Genomic DNA, 18541 nt, shown 5'->3' on the forward strand with positions numbered 1-18541 from the left:
CTTCCCTGTATTCTCCTTGTGTCTCCTTGATGGATGTCCTTTGGATGTCCTTGGTTCGGGGCTGCATCGCTGGCTCCTTGGTTCGGGGCTGCACCGCTGGCTCCATGTTCCGGGCTGCACCGCTGGCTCCTTGGTTCGGGGCTGCACCGCTGGCTCCTTGGTTCCGGGCTGCACCGCTGGCTCCTTGGTTCCGGGCTGCACCGCTGGCTCCTTGGTTCCGGGCTGCACCGCTGGCTCCTGAACTCGTGGCTACCCAGTCTGCCGAGCTCCACAGTGCTCGTCAGCCTCCAGAGCGTCTTCGTGGGTGAGATCCAGAGGTTCACAAGCCAGACATCCTCTTCTCCACCACTTGGCCTTTAGATCTTCCATATTAAATTTTAACACTTTGACAGGTTTCAAGCTGGGCAGCATTAAGTTAAATTGATGCTTGGTGACACTTCAGTGCCCTTGACTTTTTCCCAACCTTCATAACTCCTCCTCCGCATTAGACCTCTAAAAACTCTAAAAGCTACTTAAAATGTATTGTGTTGAAATGAAACTCACTGTAGACGATTGATCCAGCTACCAGGATAGAAGAAATCCACAAACACCCCCAAAACAGATAAGAGTTAGGGAGTCCTGATCTTTCTTCTTGTGCTTCACCTGAAAGAAACAATGAACTTGTTAAGGTATAAAAGTTATAATTCATCAGAGGGCCTGGATGCCTGTAGAGGGGTATGAGTTATTTTCTTAGTTCCAGTTTAACAGGACAGGAAAACATGGAAAATCAGCTGTGACTCAGTGGTTTAGGTAAACACAACCAGACGCCGGATACACGATGGACTCCTGGGACAGGTGGAGGATCGTGTCTGTCCATATTGTCCATCAAGGACGTTGAAGATAACAAATAATTGTATTTCTGTTAACAGCATTTCTACTTTTTGGAGTTTGTGGTCACCTGGCATATCAACAAATCTAGAAAATGTTGGCAGCTGATCTAGTCAGGGCAAGGAAATATGCCGTGCTATCAACACTCAGAGTCAGATACTGTGTGAGCAGAATCACAAGCTGGATGCGATCCTGCAGGATCACTGGCTAGCTACGGTGAGTAGCTTGGCCGAGTCGACCTGACAGCGAATATGGCTGTTTGGAGCCGCTATTGAATTGTACCAGTGAGACTTTACAGTCATTGTTTTCTGATTGGCTCCCCCTGTGTCGGCGGTGGAAGGCTGGCTATCTCAGTTTCTCCTGGATGTTATGTGGACAAGATGCTCTGGTCCCATTACTCGCTCTCTTCCTTTGACATCTGTGGACCTGAATCAGAACTGTACATATAGACGCTCCATCGTTTATCAAACACAAAGGCTGGGAGGGCTATCTGGGACAGTGTTTGCAGACTTACTTACAAAAACACACACGCTCATAGCTATAAACGCAACCCCCCTGCTGGGCCCCCTCCTCTTGCCCCTGAGTATGGCAACCTGGGTCAGATGTGATGCGTGAGGTGGCTGCGCCGGTCACTTGGGTGGACTGCACTTTCCTTGAAATTAGTTCCTTGGTAAGAGAAGATTTCAGCTGGTTTCCCACATTGTGCACAGAACCTTATAAGAGCCATTAACAACAAGTCTGCATCAAGGGATGTCAGTAAATCGATGTGGTGAGCTCTAGTAGTGAAGTCTTTGAATATAATATCCCTTTTCTTCTCGCTATTTTAACCAGATGTGGACCAAAACATAAACACCAGTAGAATAAAAAGCTGTGCAGCCCCTCGTTCTTGGACGATCGATACTGTGTGACAAAGCAAGTACTCTCTGTGCCAGGATGACAAACGATTATCAACATCTCGGATAAGCACCTTAGTGTACGGATTTGTTTTCCTTGGGAATATTCTGTCAAATATGTGGACATATTCAAAATATATCCAGTTCTTATTCAATAGTTGTTAAATAGATTTTGTTTGTATTAATGGTCATTACTCAATTGCTCTACATACTGATTACTGTTACAGAAAGAAAGTAGGGTGCACCGATTGCAGTTCTCTGGCCGATCACTGATTTTCAATAGAAATAACTAAGTGCAGCTCAAATGTTTTACAGTGTGGGTGTCAATGTTACTTTTTAGTCTTCATAAAACATGTATTGAGTCACTTACGATTGTCATTGTGTGTAGGATTGGAGTCATTGTCCCCGCAGTTCTTCATCCTTTACAAAGAAAATAAGTATTAGAAAAAGATATTAGAAAATATCTTTAGTTTGAAGGAGCTCAGCTGTAGCTCATTGGAAAGCAGGCAGGTTCCTCTTCCCCTTTTTAAAAGACGTCAGGGTGCTCAGACAAACACATCTGCTTCTATAACAAACCTTTCTTGTGAAGTAGCTGACTCTCACTCTGTCTCATTAACATTTCTGCAATTCTCCTGCCATTTGCGTACATTGCATTTAATATATTTCATAATCTTTGCTCTTGTACAAGATACTTTAATAAAAAAAATCGACCAAATACTTCTATGGTGAGCAGGCCAGTTAATGTAAAACATTAACTCTGTCCTATTTTCTTCTGATGAGGTGGTGGACTAACGAGCGGACATTTAAAAAACGCGCGGATGTAGAAAGCGTCAAGGTGTGTAGTGTCGGTCGCTAGGCAACCAGGACAGCCGCTCCTGCTGGCTGCGCCGTTACCAGCGGACCGGGAGGGTTTGGTTGGTCCCGCCGCGACATTTTTACTCACCTTTCCTACGTTTTATTTTAATGTTACATTTAGTGTTAAATATCTATCGGATATTTGTGAAAATACGGAAAAATCGCGCCATGTATCGGTTCAATATGGGACGCAACCTAATTAAGTACCAAATAAAGGACGATTTCGCATTTTACTGGACGGGTGGCAACCCTAGAAATGACTCAAATGTTCCCGGGGAAATAAGAAATATTGTCCGATGATGTCACAATTGAGCTGTCCCGTGTTGTGGAGGTGCTGAGTTGTCAAGCACCTCCACAATACTAACTGCCGTTAGCATTTAAGCTAAGGGCAGTAAACAGTCACTTCTAAATATCTCAGAATATAATTGATGTTAATAAAATACTGTCTTGAACTTATAAACACTTCTAACAATGGTGCCTATGTCTTAGTCCTACACATAACTCACCTGTGAAAATAGAAATCAGCCTCTTATATGCCCTCAAGCAAGGTCAACGGATCGCTCGGCCTTTAGATAGTGTTCTATTTAATGGCGGACTCGCTGCGCACTCGGCGGATGTGCACAACGTTCGCGCTCTTTTCGAACCGTTCTTCGGTTACGCCTGCATTCGGCGCGTCTCCAGCGGCGGACCGTTACTGCTTTTAAACTAACTATAAAACAATTAGTATGTGCTTGTCTGTGCAGATGAGAAGTGGTTAAATTTGTCACTTCTCTGTTTTGCTGTTTTATTTTCCGTTTCTCTTTATTCTTTATTATTATTTTTCTACTTCCTTATAGTTGCTACACTTTTTGCCGCGTGTTTTTACGTCTGCATGCTTTGAGTTATTTTAACCACTCAAGTATTAAGACGTTCATCTAATTCTGCTCCTTTCCAGTTATTTATTTTATTTATAGATTAACATATGTGCATTTCATATATTGTGTGTGCTTGTTATTTCTTTTAGTCATATATAAATTAACTACAACATCACACTATATATATTACAATATATACTGTATATCTATATATATTACAATATATTACCACTTTTTTTTTTTTACCTCGGGAATCAATAAAGTATATTCTATTCTTTAACATATTTTACTTTTTATAAATTTCTTGATGGAAATTCCACAGTAAATAAATTTGTGCTATTTTACAGCTAACTACTTTTCAGCTAGAAACTCCATTCAACTTTTAAACGGGTAACAAGGCTTGACACTATCTTCAAATAAATCAGGTTTTTGTTACCTGTTCCTGTTTTTCTAAAATCTCAGTTTATGCATTATTAAGTTGGAGGACTGGATTTGAGGATCCCTGAAGTAGACAGTCGGGCTTCTGAGGATGAATTCTCTTCTTGCAGTTGACCTTGTTATTCTAAAGTAAAGATCTGAATGTTGGAAAAGGCCGGGACTGGTTGCTCTCTCTACACCAGTCCACAAGATGCTCTACCTCTTCTCCTGAATGAGGCCCACAATTATTGTATCGTCTGCATATTTCAGGATGTGATCGGTGTTATAGCTGGTAACACAACACATAAATGTGAACCTCAACATTCACATATGTTTAAGCAGTTTCTCAAATTTACACAAGTAGTTTTTCACAGGGCCAGACTTTAGAAAAGGTTCACAGGTTCAGTAGACAATTTTTGGGGCCCAAAGGTTTTCTTTTTCTTCTTCTTTTAAATGATAGCAGATTTTGTTAACACTGTGCTTTATAGAAAACCCATAGGTCCAAATTAAGTGAATTGTACCGTATTCATATTTTGGGGATTTTTATGCAACAATATTCAAGTACGTGAAAATGATCAAGTTTCAGTCAATTTCTTTGGAAACAACATGCGGCTAGAGGACGAGTTAAGTCTAAAATGCATCAGGTCACCTGCTGATCTACAGTTTGACCTACTCATGTACTGTAATTTGTGTTAGTAAAATCATTTTCTTTAGGGCACCAAGGGAGATAAAATAATGAACCAACAAAATTATTTTACATATTTTATTAGACAAAAATAGCATGCAGTTGTTCACTATTAAAGTAAATGAAAAAATATAAAATATAATAAATACAGATACATGAGAAATGATTGCATGTGTTGCCTTTCATAAGATTTTTACTGCATTAAAAATAATGATTTACTCTGATGAGCAAAGTGAAAGGCTGTTCATGCAAAATAATATTTTGCTTAATGTGAAGAAGTTCTGCAGACTTAAAGGATTTTTGGTTTTCAGTAACCTCCTCCTAATGAAACACAAACATAATCACAATGGTTAAATAATCTCTAATATATATATATGTATAAATTATGATGGACATATGATTTGCCTTAATACCAAAGGTTGCTGAAGAAAGGCAGAGTGTGATACAAATCTAGTAAGGTAGATTTCTAGCTAGACGTGGCATACATCAGGGCTCCGTTTGGTCCACTCCAAAAATAAATTCTCTGAAACCAGATTCTCCTAATGTGAACCCAGTGTGGACAGGAATCCACATTCCTGTCAAAATAAGCTTTGGATCAACTTATGCTTTGGGTTTATTTTAAATATATTTTCTGTTCTAAAGTGAGACAACTTGAACATAAAGATGTTTTCATGTTCAGTTCTGAAATTTACCAAAAATCTATGACACTCTTTATCATTCCTGCAGGAATCCTGCTACATGAACCCGAGAAGAGCTTCACGCTCACAGATGAATTTGTTTGCAAAACCATCACCTGCTTTGGCCCAACTTTCTGTGAATTTTCTCTTCGGGATCAGCAGCACTTTTGGACCTGAAGTACGGAGATTCTCCTTCACCCAGAACCTTTAAGACAGAAACATGAACCTCAGAACAAAATAAAATCTCAGCTCATTGGTAATATTTTCAGGCACAGAGTTCAAAGTAATTAAAACTAACTAAACTAGACAAAAAGTCACAATAAATAAAACTAAACTGTAATGGAAAACTAAAACCTGTTATAACTCTGGTCAGGAGTTATTGGATTATTTTTCTTACTTCTAACAATCATAATGTTACTTTTTGGCATTGTTCTTGATGTCAGAGTTATATCCATCTTGGGAACAAACCCAGAGTTCAGTGACGGATAAATCGGCATCATCAGGTGATTATGTTGTCACAATAACAGCCTGTTGGGCAACCATTGGAAATGTATGTAGCTTTAACTCTTCTACAACCTTGGTGGAATATATAAAAATGTTTTATTAATAGTTTCTCTTTCTTTTACATAAAAGATCTTTTACACAAAGATCCAAGGCTTTTCCTATTTACTATTTCTCTCAGATATTGTTCACAAATCGGTTTAATCTGTTTGTGAGCACGTCTCACGAACAGATGAAATAATCCGTCCTGATTACTGCAGGCGTGCTGAGGCAACTTGGAAATGTGCTGGTTTATGGGGCAAAAAACTAAAATGTTTCATTTACATTTTTGTTTTGTTTGGTTCTTACCCAAGAGTGTCTCTTCGTCCATCAACCCAGATCCAGTTGTTGTTAGTTTGTTGTAATCCCATCCAGTATCCGTGGTCGTTGTCATAGTAGTATTTGGTGTGATTGCTGACAAATTCCTGTGAGCAGATTACCTTCGATTTTTATAAACCTTCTTACGTCAAGCCATCATCTTTACACAGAAACGTCCAGACTTGCATGGTTGTTTTAAACTCTTATGTTAGTGTAGAGGTGGTGTCAGATTTTACCTGCTCCTTCAGATCATCAATAACGACCAAATCTGCATGTTTGTCCTGACAGAAATCTCGACTTTTACTCCAGGTCAGCCACGGATGTGGACTGTAAAAAAAGTAGCATTTTTTCTGGAAGAGAATCCAGTTCTTCTGGCACACTTTACACTCTGGATCCATTAGATGAGAGGAAAGAGCAGAAAGAAGTGAAACTTCAGCAAAATAAAATAAACTAAAAAAAACTATTTATAAAAGAAATCCCTGTGAATAAATATTTAATGTTTCAGTCGTCAAAATTAGTCAAAAGTGTTCAGAAATGGAGTGAAATTCAACAGTATTGGAAGGTGATTAAGTTACTATTCAAATTAGAAGCGGCGTACCACAGGGCTCTATGCTTGGTACACTCAAAACAAAAATAATATTGTTTGACATAAAAACCCAATAAACCATAAATCACTTTCCCTCCGCTCCCACCCAGGCCCTGGCTCACTTTGGTGGGGCGTTTAAAAGTAAACCTGTGATAATAATGATCTGGTATGTCTTGAAAACCACTTTATAAGCACATACTAAAAAAATAACAAAATAATTAATCCAGAAATTTAAAGTTAATGTAGGAAACTATTGACCTTTGTTAGGGCAGAGGTCTTTTGCTGGAATGTTTTCAAATTTCAGGATGAGTCCCAGTGTCCTGTTCAGCTCTTTGTTCTGGTTCTCCATTATTTTTCTTTCCTCAATCAGTCGCTCATTTTCTGTGGTAACATTATTGATAGTTTCCTGCTGCTTGATCATCATCACATTAACTATAAAAACAAGAAAAAAAAGTCAGTGAATGTCAGAGAAGCATCAACATTTTCAGTTTGTCTTTCAGGATATCACAGTTTTCTTAGAACCAAAGGATGTTGAGCTGATTGCTGCCCTACTCAGCTTGTTGTTGCTGATCTGCAGGCCAGCTCATCTCCCAGCTTCTTCTTCCGAAACTTTAACATCTCAGTAGGTTTAAACTGGGCAGCATTAAGTCAAAGTGACTCGTGGCATCATACCCGCGTCCCTTATTAACCGTTATAACTCCTCCTACCAAAAGGAAGCTGTGTAGAGTTTATTTTGTTGAAGTGAAACTCACTCTGCATGGTGATGACAATTCTTGCAGCTAAGAGGGCAGAAAAAGTCAGAGAACACAGCAGCATCAGAGAGCAGCGACAGGGTGTTGATGCTTCCTCTTCTGCTCGACCTGAAAGAAACGATGATGATCAGAATGGCTGCTGATGTGGTTTAATTCAGATTTCCTTTGACAGACTTGCATTCTAACATGGAGCTGTATTTTTAACCTGACTTCAGTTAAATTTAATTCAAAGTAAAGGATGTCTCAAAGCCCTTCACAGAAAGAGAAAATAAAGAGCTATTTTTTGACCTTCACTCTACATCCTGTTTGGATCCCAACCTGAGTCTCTGGTGCCACTCAGGCCTGGATTGGTGTCGATGTTATGATCTCTGCAGTCCAGTCACATGATCCTTTACTGGCTTTGAATTTTCCTTCAGCCTCAGTGTTATTAGCTCTGACTTTGCAACATCAAATCATGCAAACTTTCTTGGGATCTAGCTATTTTGTCACTTGTTCTTTTTCTTCTTGTTCAGCTTCTTATCTTTATAACCATCACTGAACGTCAGAGTTAGGAAGATTTTCACTTCCTCTTCTTTGGGGCTTGTTTGTGTCAACAGGTAAATTTAGACCAGAGTTTCCAAACCTCACATGCAGCGCTCCATGTTGAAGACTCTATTTAATATGTACATGTTCCCATGAACTCAGGTTATAACAAACAACAAGATGAGTTTCCATTACTGTGCAGGTGATGCAGCTCCACATTACAATGTGAGGACCGATCAAGAGTCAGCACACAGCTTCAGTTATTACAGTCAGAAACTAGTGATCAGAGCGTTAATCTGGCTTCAGTGACCTGAGCCTTCAGAGACACATAAAGACGATTACAAAGTCGGCCTTTTATCTTAAGAATACGTCTAACTTTATCAGACAAATGTCCCCACTAGATCTAGACAGAAACTCATCCATGTGTGAATCTTCAGTCGAACTGATCAGTGGAGGAGTGTCTTCATGGGTCTGCCTGGTGGGATTCATCTATGAGACCATTCGGGTCTGTAGGTTCTGGTCTACTCTGCATCTCCAGAATCAGAACCACACATGAAGAGGCGGCATTGAGTTTTTATACTTCACTAATCTGGAACAAACTTCCAGAAAATGTGAAAAATGACTAAACCCTGAGTTCATTTCGACCAAGTTAAATCATATTTGTGTAGAGTTGCAGTTGAATCTTATTTATAACTGAAACATCATTAATTTTAGTCCAAACTCCAAATTGTATTTACTTTCCTTTATTATGCCACTGCATTGTAACTACTCTCCTTTTTATGTTTTCTTTGTGTGAAGGACTTTGACTTGTTGCTGAAATGTTCTGTACAGCTAAACCTGGCTTAATGAGATTAAGGCTGAAGGTTTATATGATACATAAAAACAATTCCTATTACATCACATTATAACTTTCTATAGAGGTAATAAAAACATATTAAGTGGATTTGAGTTACAATGTTGCTTTTAAATATTCATAAAATCTGTAATTTATATGGAGTCACTTACTTTCTGGAGAAGGTTTTTCATTTTTGATATTCACTGTAGAATAAATGTTGTTGTCCTCTTTGCTCTTCATTCTTCACAAAGAAAATAATAAAGATTTAAACATGAGAAAACTGTCCAGCAGCTGCTGGAGCGATCAGAGCCTGTGAACTGGGCGAGTTCCTCTTCCTGTTTTTAAAGACGACCTGAGTGTGAAGCAGCAGGACTCTATCAACTCTTTTTCTGCTATGAGAAACATTTCTGCTTCTGCTTCACACCATGCAGACACAACATGTAAAACAAGAAATGCCTCTTTATTTGGCCTTCGCAGCCCAGAGCGCTTCACACTACATTCACACTCCGACGACTGCAAGCTAATTAGTCTGACAGAAGTGAGGCTGAAATGCGCCGGACCCTCCGACAGGTGAAGAACCACAGCGATGATGCTGCCATCATGAAGTCAGATGGATAAAACCAACCAGAGGAACCAGAAATTATCCTCCAGTTACAGTAAAAAGTAACCGTCCATGAAGTTACTCAAGTAAGAGTAAAAAAGTATTTTGTAAAAAGTCTGAATAACTGATGAAAACCGAAATTATTTCATATTTAAACATTACACCACCAGACGGAACAAAGTTATGTGGAAATATTGGTATTTTAAAGAACTAGATGAAAATAATTTATATAAATACCATAATTATGAAATGACAAAATCAGGAAAAAGAAAAATTTTTCTAAATCTTTTTTTTTTCCCCCAAGACAAAATTTATGAAACTAGTAAAAACTGCAGGTGTGTGTCTGGTGAATTTTTAACATGTTTAAAACATGTTTGTTTTTCATTCAGTGAAGTTACTCAGGTAGAAAACCCAGGAATTTTACTGAAGTAAGAGTATCAATACTTTATAATAAAATTACTCAAATAAAAAGCACAGAGTAGCAAAGCATTTATTTCACAAAGTTACTTACGTAAATGCAGAAAGCCACGACCGAACTCTACTCACCACATCAATCAATCAATCAATCAATCAATCAATCAATCAATCAATCAATCAATCAATCAATCAATCAATCAATCAATCAATCAATCAATCAAGTTTACATCCCAGTTTTTGGAAGTCTGAGTGAACTTTTCCTCCCTCCGTTTTCAAATCTAACATATTAATGTGTCAAATGTTGGTGCAGCAAAATGTTCCTTTGTGCTGCTTTCATTTTGTTAATAAAAAGTTTCCAGAGGTCATCAGAGGTCAACCTCCCCGCTCACATTTATAAAATCAAACAAATTTGGTGTCAATTAACTCTGCAAACATTTGTGCTGCTTTTGCTTTTAAGATATTGATGATGACCTCTGTTGACCTCTGGCAACTTCTCTATTAATATCCTTAAAATTATAGCGGCACAGCAAAAACTTTCACAGCAGGAATATTTGACACCAGTCTTGTCAGATTTGAAGAAGTTGGGGGCGCGGCAACTTCACTCAGCTTATTTGGAGACACGTTTTGTCTCGTTATAAATTAAGAGTCTTCTTTGAAATGGCGCCTGGTTACAATGACTGCTGGCGCTGCCTGGTTACGTGGATCCGTGTTTATGGAACCAACCTGGTGTGGCTCAGTATCACAGCAACAAGTTCAACGACAGCAAGCAAACAGAGACCAGTTCAGGTTTGCACCAACAATTTTTAAAACTGGACACTCTGCCAGGGAGAAGCTATTACTTTAAAAGAAACATTAAAAAACAGATTGAAGTTTGCAGATGCACATAGAAGGAGACATGTCCTTTGGAAGCTTACAATCCTGAGAACACCATCCCAACTGTGAAACATGGAGGTGGCAGCATTATGTTGTGGGGCTGTTTACTGCAGGTGAACTTCATAAAATAGAGGAAAGAACATTATGTGGAAATACTGAAGAAACATCTAAAGGCTTCAGGAGGTTAAAGCTCAGGCAGTTTGAACCGTATTCCTGCCTGAACAGTCAGACGGAGCAAATAACAGCTTCGTGCTCACAGATGAATTTGCAGAGAAAACCTCCTGTTTCTCTCTCCCAGTTCTCTGTGTGGTTTCTCCATGGGATCAGCAGTGCTCTTGCTTCTGGTTTACTGTGCGCCTCCTTCGTCCAGAACCTTTAAAACAGAAACATGAACCTCAGAATAAAAATCACACAGCAGCTCATTGACATCAAACTGATAACTGTCAGCAAATAAATGTTCTGATGCTACATGAATTAAGACAAATTTAAAAAGAAGCCAGACTCGTATTAAATTAAAGGAGTTGTATGAACTTGCAAGATTTCATTTTGAAGATTTAAATTTCTTTCTTTTCACAATAGCAAGTATGTGATTTTAAATTTCTTAAATATTTTTAATAAATGATCTAAAAAAGGTTAAACACTTAAGTAGAACTAATGTAACAAATATATTCTATCCAAATTCAACATGAAATCCTACTTTCAATGACGCAGTATTAAAATTATTCCTCCCTCTGAACAGATTTCTTCAGATGGGCCTGCGTTTGTAAACCAGGTGTTTTATCTTGATCTCCCCTGATGTAACAATGACGGCCCTCACCCATCCTGTTTGAGGAAGAACACTTCAAATGCCCTGATTACTGACCTCAATGTTTCATTGGTGCTACAATAATGGCCTAGTCCAAGGAAGCCTCCAGAAGGTTCAGGGAAACCCATTACCATTAAGAGAAACAGAAAGATAGCAAATGCCCTGAATGTTCATAGAATTATAGCTGGAGGAATAAAACCCAACTTTAAAGTTACAGGGACAATGGCTACGCCCCCTGGTGGCTGAAACAGAAAGCCGCCACATTCCCAAGGAGGCAGGTGGTCAAAAACCATCGACTGACTGCAAAAGACCAGCAGCAAGGCTTGGTGGCATCAGCCACAGAGGTTTCAGGTCCCACAGTGAGGACAGACTGAGGACTGAAGGTCTCCATGCCTGAACTCAATCACCTACAGAACCACTGACCCAAAGGCACAAGAAAACCCAGCTGCAGTTTGCTCATAGCTACATTAGGAAGATAAAGAAGTTTTTTTTTTTTTTCAAAACTTCTTGAGTCTGATCAGACGTCTGAAGCTCCTGCTGAAAAGAACAACCTGCCCACTGTGAAGCACGGCAGGGACCCAATGATGCTCTGGGGCCGCTTCCCTTCCTCTGGAAACTTGCAGAGTGTGGAGGTCAAGATGGATTCAATCAGGAATCAGGATATCCTGGGAGAAACTGTCCTGCTGTCTGTGAGGACGCCTGAAGCTTGAGGAAGCCCAGTAAGCTTTGACATCATTGGACGTCCAAACAGAACAATGAACCCAAACATATCTCACAGTCCACCAAGGTTTGGTTTTAGAAGAAGTCCTGGAGATCCTGGAGTCGTTGTCACAGTTTAGCTCTTCTACAAGCTTGTCAATATATATTTACATTTTTACCTAAATATGTATATTTTTAAATCATAGTTCTTACCCAAGAGTGTCTCTTCGTCCATCAACCCAGGTCCAGGTGTTGTTAGTTTGTTGTAATCCCATCCAGTATCCATGGAAAATGTCATAGTAGAATTTGGTGTGATTGCTGACAAATTTCTGTGAGCAGATTATTTTAGATTTTTATAAACCTTATTTCAAGCCATCAATTTTACACAAAAACTTCCAGATATGTTTTAAATGCTTATGTTAGTGTAGAGGTGGTGTCAGATTGTACCTGCTCCTCCAGATCATCAATAACAACCAAATCTGCATGTTTGTCCTGACAGAACTTTCTACTTTCTGTCCAGGTTTTCCAAGGAGCTGGTTCTTCGAAAAAAAAGTAGCATTTTTCCTGGAAGGGAATCCAGTTCTTCTGGCACGGTTTACACCCTGGATCCATTAGACGAGAGGAAAGAGCAGAAAGAAGTGAAACTTTGGTAAAATAATATAAACTAGAAAAACATGAGGATATAAAAAGAAATTCCTGTATATTTATTTAATGTTTTAATGGTCAAAATAACTTAAGCAAAGACATCAGGGCTACATTGCAATTTGGTAATATTAGAAGGTGATTAGATGGAGTTCCTATTGAGTTAGAAGTGGCGTACCACAGGGCTCTATCCTCGGTTCACTTAAAATAAAAACAATGTTTGAAATCAAAGCTTCACTGTAAACATGTTGCTAATGAATGAATTTTACTGACAAGAGAGCTTAAGGGATTTTACCTAACGGTCAGGTTTGTTTATAATGAAGATTTGTTTTTAAAGTAACAATGATCCAGAGTTTCAAAGTTGATTTAGGACATTAATCACCTTTGTTAGAATAGTAGTCTTTTACAGGAAAGCTGAAAGACGTCTGGATGATTTCCAGAGTCTTGTTCAGGTCATCTCTCTCTCGGCTCAGCTCCTTGTTTTTGTTCTGCATCATTTTATTTTCCTCAGTCACTTTCTCATTTTCTTTGATTAGGTTATTGATTTCTGTCTGCTGCATGGTCGTCTTCCTGCTCACTGTAAAAACATAAATTAGTCAGAAAGTCATTAAATCTGCCTGAATTAGAGAAGAAGAATCAGCCTTGGAATTTGACTTCAGGTTTAAAATAAATTAAGAAAATGACATAGATTAATTAATTTTCCATTTTATCTGGGTTTACATGTCTAAGTATATACATCCATACATCCATACCCACCCACTCATATGCGTTAGCCTCAATTTACACATTAGTGCTAATTCTCACCCATATTTCTATACCTTGTGAAAATTACTTCCTTATATTTCCTCTTAAATTGTATAAAATTTTGACTTTGTTTTAACTCCTCATTTAACTTGTTCCATGAATTGAAATTCAAAAGCTCTTTCTTGTTGTTGGTAAACTACGAATCCTTAAGTTTGAGTTTAGCTTTTTTCCTCCTTCTGTTTCATAAAACTTGCTCTCTATGAGCTCAGGCTGCAGATTATTAGACGCCTTAAACAGAATTTCAGCAATTTTTAATCCCACCAGCTCTACAATTTTAATAATTCTAGATTTTAAGAATAACGGGTTTGTGGTCTCATAATGACCAACATTATGATTCTTACGGCTCGGTTCTGCAGGAAACTCAGTGGCTGTAAAGAGCTTTTGTAATTAATTCCCCACACTAATATGTTAAATATGTAAAAAAAATCAGAGACTTATAAAGAATATGAAGTGATTTATTATTTAGAAGATGTTTGGCTTTAGCCAGGATTGATTTGCTTCTACTGAGTTTATTCTGTAAATGTTTAATTTGAGGTTTCCAACTGATTCTGTCATTTATTACACCGAGAAACTTATGAACATAAACTCTTTCTTACACCCCCTGTCTGAACTTGAATTTAAATATTTTTGTAAGTTTCCAAAAACCATGATTTTAGTCTTGTTCAAATTTAGTGGTAATTTATTGCTGTCAAACCATTTCTTTAATTTCCTGGTTTCTGAGGCGACTATGAACAGAAGTTGTTGTAAGTTTTCACCAGAGACAAATTTTAATACATTAGAAACTTTGCTTATGTCGTTTATATACAAATTAAATCAAACTGGTCCCAGTTCTGACCCTTGAGGTTCCCCACATACAATCTCCAGACAATCAGACTCAATGTCTCCCATTTTCACAAATTGTTTTCTGCTCTTTAAATAACTCCTCATCCAGTTCAAAACTACATCCATCCATCCATTTTCTGTTCACCCTTTGTCCCTAATGGGGTCGGGAGGGTTGCTGGTGCCTATCTCCAGCTACGTTCCAGGCGAGAGGCGGGGTACACCCTGGACAGGTCGCCAGTCTGTCGCAGGGCAACACAGAGACATACAGGACAAACAACCATGCACACGCACACTCACACCTAGGGAGAATTTAAAGAGACCAATTAACCTGACAGTCATGTTTTTGGACTGTGGGAGGAAGCCGGAATACCCAGAGAGAACCCACGCATGCACAGGGAGAACATGCAAACTCCATGCAGAAAGACCCCAGCCGGGAACCGAACCCAGGACCTTCTTGCTGCAAGGCAACAGTGCTACCAACTGCGCCACTGTGCAGCCCTCAAAACTACATAAAGTTCTAATTTTTAAATTAAGATATCAAAGTTTTCTTTAGATCTATGAAAACCCCTACAGATAATTTCTTACTATCTGTTGCTTTGGTAATTTACGGCTGGTGATGTTGACCGATTTGCTCTGAATCCATTCTGACTGCTGCTAAGTAGTGAATGTCTTTCTATGAACTTTTTAGTCTCTTAAAACGTTTTTCTAGGATTTTAGAGACCAGAGGGGGAAGAGAGACAGACCTGTAATTAGTGATTATTGCCAGTTTTATACATTGGTTTAATCTTTGCTGTCTTCATTTTGTTGGGAAATTGTCCCGTTTGGAATGATAAATTACAAATGTAAGTTAATGTTTAGAGATTCAATCAATTACCATTTTAATTGTCACTTTCACTTTATTTCACTTTGACCATGAAAAGCCAAATCTCCACTCAACTTTCATTATCTTCTCATACATGAGAAAAGTAATAAAGGTTGCATCCCTCAGCATCACCGATATCTCTCCTCTCTAAAACAACATAGAAATAAGTTCTTACTCTGTACAGAATTACAACAAAAGAAAAGGGAATTAGCGCCCCCTGGTGGTTATACCTGCTCAACTCTAGGAACCAAACAGTAAAATGACTGTTTCAATGTGCAGATTTTCTCTGGGTACTCCTGTTTCCTCTCAGAGACCAAACTCATGACTATCAGGCTAATTGGTGTCTCTAAACTGCCCTCAGGTGTGAGTGTGTGCATGGTAGTTTGCTCTGATAGTGTCCGTGTGGCTCTGTGATGGACTGGCGGCCTGTGAAAGGTGTAGTCTGTCTCTTGCCCAGTGACCACTAGATAAAAAACCTGCCTAGCATCCCTGCATTGACAGTGGATGGATGTTTAATTTTGTAATACTGTGTTTTATACCATTTTATTGCTAAGTATACTATTTTATGTGTGTGTTGTGCTTTTATGTTGAAAATCTTGCTGTCCATCCATTATTATCCGGTGAGTCAAGAACACAAAAGCTGATTTTTTAATATTTGTTCGGTGCAAATAAATTTTTAACAAAATGCTGATGTTTAGTGACTGACAAGATTACATTGCACATGTTTACCTGTGACAGGACATTCTGGGAGAAAAGCATGAATCAGGGATTTGTTGACTTGAGGTAATGATGAAAGATTTTTGCTTTTACAATCCTTGATTCTTTTTTATTGACCAGTTAAACTCATACGGTTACATTTGCTCAATTTTGGGCTCATAAAACCAAAGGTTTATCCTACTGGTCTTGTTGTTGCTGATCTGCAGGCCAGCTCAGCTCCCAGCTGCTTCTTCTAAAACTTTAACATCTCAGTACACAGGAAAAATAGAAGAGTAATTTTTTCGGAGTTAACATTATTTTCATCTAAAAGAGTCATGTTTATACATTAGAGAGTAAAATCATTTCAATTGGTCAATAGAATCGGAGTAAAAAAACAGAGGAAATCATATCGGAGTAAAACAAGAACTCGCCCCTGAAGTTTCAGTTCTTCCACCATCTTGTTATCCCGCAGTGGAAACACCTCATGGGCGCAAGAGACCAGGAAAACTCAGCCAGACAAGCCAGTGAACATCTTGTGAAGTTTGTCAAGGTAAGGTTACAGTAAAGGGAACAGTTATGTTGATCAAAATTCTCTATTCTTCCCTTTTTATATATATATATATTTTTAATTATTTATTTGTATTTCTTTGTGAAGCTAGTCTTAAATTTAATTTCAAGTGACATTTAAGAGGTCCTGAAAAGTAATTTGCCTTATCTATTAGAACCCTGTCTTTTTTCAAACCCAAGACTAATCATGTTTTATTCAGTTTTTGCCACAGACAGGAACCAGCATCCAGGAGCACCTTGATGGCATCGCAGAAAGCCGTCAACCATACCTGCTTGCAGTAGGGACTCAGAGGAGCGTGATTCACAAGTACTTCATTGTGATTGACAAACACAGCTTTCAGTTGGCATACATTTGACCCCAAGAGACTGACCATTGGACCAGGTAAAATGGTGCCTTTAAATGCACTGGACTGGGGCTGTGAGATAGCAAAGACTCTTCAGTTACCGATCAACACCAAGGTATTAAATGTTAAATGGGCCAAACATCATGGAAATATGTATCGTGCAGATTTAGTTGTTTGTAAAGAAGTTTTTTGTGAAATGCCAGTTTTCCATAAGATCCACAATGTTGTTGTGAAAGATGACATGTTACTGTTTGTTACATTTGCTCTGCAAACTGTGTCTGAATGAGCATTTCAGTTCTTTTCAAGTTTTGTGTACAAGAGACGGACCTCATGTTATTTATGTAGAAGAGCTTTACTGTTACAGAGCTTTTGATTTACAGGTGTCATACAGTCATGAAGATGCAAATGTTTATATTGTTCCATACTGTTTCCTGTGAACAATAAAAATGGCTGTTCAAATACTGATTTCTGGTCTAATCATTTTACTCTTACAAACTCAGCTGTGTATTTTAGCTGTAAAACAATTGCTTAGTGAGTGAAATAAAGTTAAATTTAGTACTATTTTAGAATTTAATGAAATGTTTAACTGCACAATATGGAATTAAATTAAATTAGGAGTAAAATTTTATACTATTAAGAGCACAATTTGACACTATGGAATAAAATGTTATTCTATTTTGTGTAAAATTCCTTTTTAGTTAGACTAAAATTTATCTCTACTTAGAATAGAATGCAATTCTCTTTAGAGTAAATTATATTCCACTTGGAGTTAAAATACTTTATTTATTTTTTTAAAAAACTTTAAAATTCTCTTGGCATTGATTAAAAGTTTTGCACTAAATGGAGTTGATTTTAATCTGTAATTTCAACTCTTCCACGAGAGTAAATTTTACTCTATTTAGACTGGGACCAAATGTCTTTAGAGTAAAAATTTTTTCAAATTGAGTAAATTTTACTTTGGAAATTTTCCTGTGTAGGTTTAAACTGAGCAGCGTTGAGTCAAACTGACGCATGGCGTCATTCCCGCGCCACTTATTAACTTTCATAACTACTGATTTACACTTGCATTTTTACGCTTTTAACCTTTGAAAAGTCTTCATAAAGGAAGCTATATAGAGTTTATTTTGTTGAAATGAAACTCACTCTGCATGGTGATGACAATTCTTGCAGCTATGAGGGCAGAAAAAATCAGAAAACACAGCAGCATCAGACAAGAGTGATAAAGTGTTGACGCTTCCTCTTCTGCTCGACCTGAAAGACACGATGATGATCAGAATGGCTGCTGATGTGATTTAAATTAGATTTCTTTTCACAACTTTACATTCTAACATGAGGTATGGGGTAATTTTACTGCCATAAGTCAGGAGTTTTGGTTTTCAGTTTGAAAGTTGGATTTTATCTCTTTGCTTTTAAAACTTGTAACGCATTCAAACTTTCTCTCTGCAGCGATTCAATCTGCGCTTGCAAACCTCTCTGCTTACTTGTGAATTATTTTCTGCTCTCTCTTGCTTCAAGAAGTAGCGTCGCCTAGCAACCATTCCAGCCAATAGAATGACAGCGTTCGACTGGGTGCGCTTGCTAATATCTATCTACTGTAGATAACAACTT

At 38.1% G+C, this 18541-nt stretch overlaps 2 protein-coding genes and 1 long non-coding RNA gene across 4 annotated transcripts in view; 1 reads left to right on the forward strand and 2 right to left on the reverse strand.

Annotated features, from left to right (window-relative positions):
- Window positions 1-4676: 4676 nt before the first annotated feature.
- LOC116717240 (C-type lectin domain family 9 member A-like) lies at window positions 4677-9138 on the reverse strand. Its single transcript, XM_032558463.1, has 6 exons — window positions 8972-9138; window positions 7445-7552; window positions 6951-7124; window positions 6343-6494; window positions 6098-6213; window positions 4677-5453 (listed from the first exon to the last, which is right to left on the reverse strand). The coding sequence occupies exons 1-6, from the start codon at window positions 9039-9041 to the stop codon at window positions 5306-5308; spliced, it is 768 nt and encodes a 255-aa protein (XP_032414354.1). The 5' UTR covers window positions 9042-9138; the 3' UTR covers window positions 4677-5305.
- A 736-nt stretch (window positions 9139-9874) lies between these two features.
- The window catches only part of LOC116717237 (natural killer cells antigen CD94-like), a 49372-nt gene continuing 40705 nt past the window's right edge, over window positions 9875-18541 (reverse strand). Inside the window, exons 2-6 of one of the 2 annotated variants that reach the window (XM_032558460.1) lie at window positions 18077-18184; window positions 13221-13415; window positions 12644-12798; window positions 12410-12525; window positions 9875-11065 (exon numbers count right to left, since the gene is read on the reverse strand). In XM_032558460.1, coding sequence (XP_032414351.1) covers window positions 10918-11065; window positions 12410-12525; window positions 12644-12798; window positions 13221-13415; window positions 18077-18184 — 722 coding nt within the window. In that variant the 3' untranslated portion in view covers window positions 9875-10917. The remainder of the gene's footprint in view (window positions 11066-12409; window positions 12526-12643; window positions 12799-13220; window positions 13416-18076; window positions 18185-18541) is intronic. The other variant, XM_032558459.1, reaches the window with a different exon arrangement.
- Window positions 16530-17398, forward strand: LOC116717241 (uncharacterized). The gene is made up of 2 exons (XR_004338711.1): window positions 16530-16572; window positions 16802-17398. It is a non-coding gene; the product is annotated as an uncharacterized LOC116717241 (long non-coding RNA).

This window comes from Xiphophorus hellerii, chromosome 3, assembly GCF_003331165.1.
Source record: "Xiphophorus hellerii strain 12219 chromosome 3, Xiphophorus_hellerii-4.1, whole genome shotgun sequence".
NCBI lineage: Eukaryota > Metazoa > Chordata > Actinopteri > Cyprinodontiformes > Poeciliidae > Xiphophorus > Xiphophorus hellerii.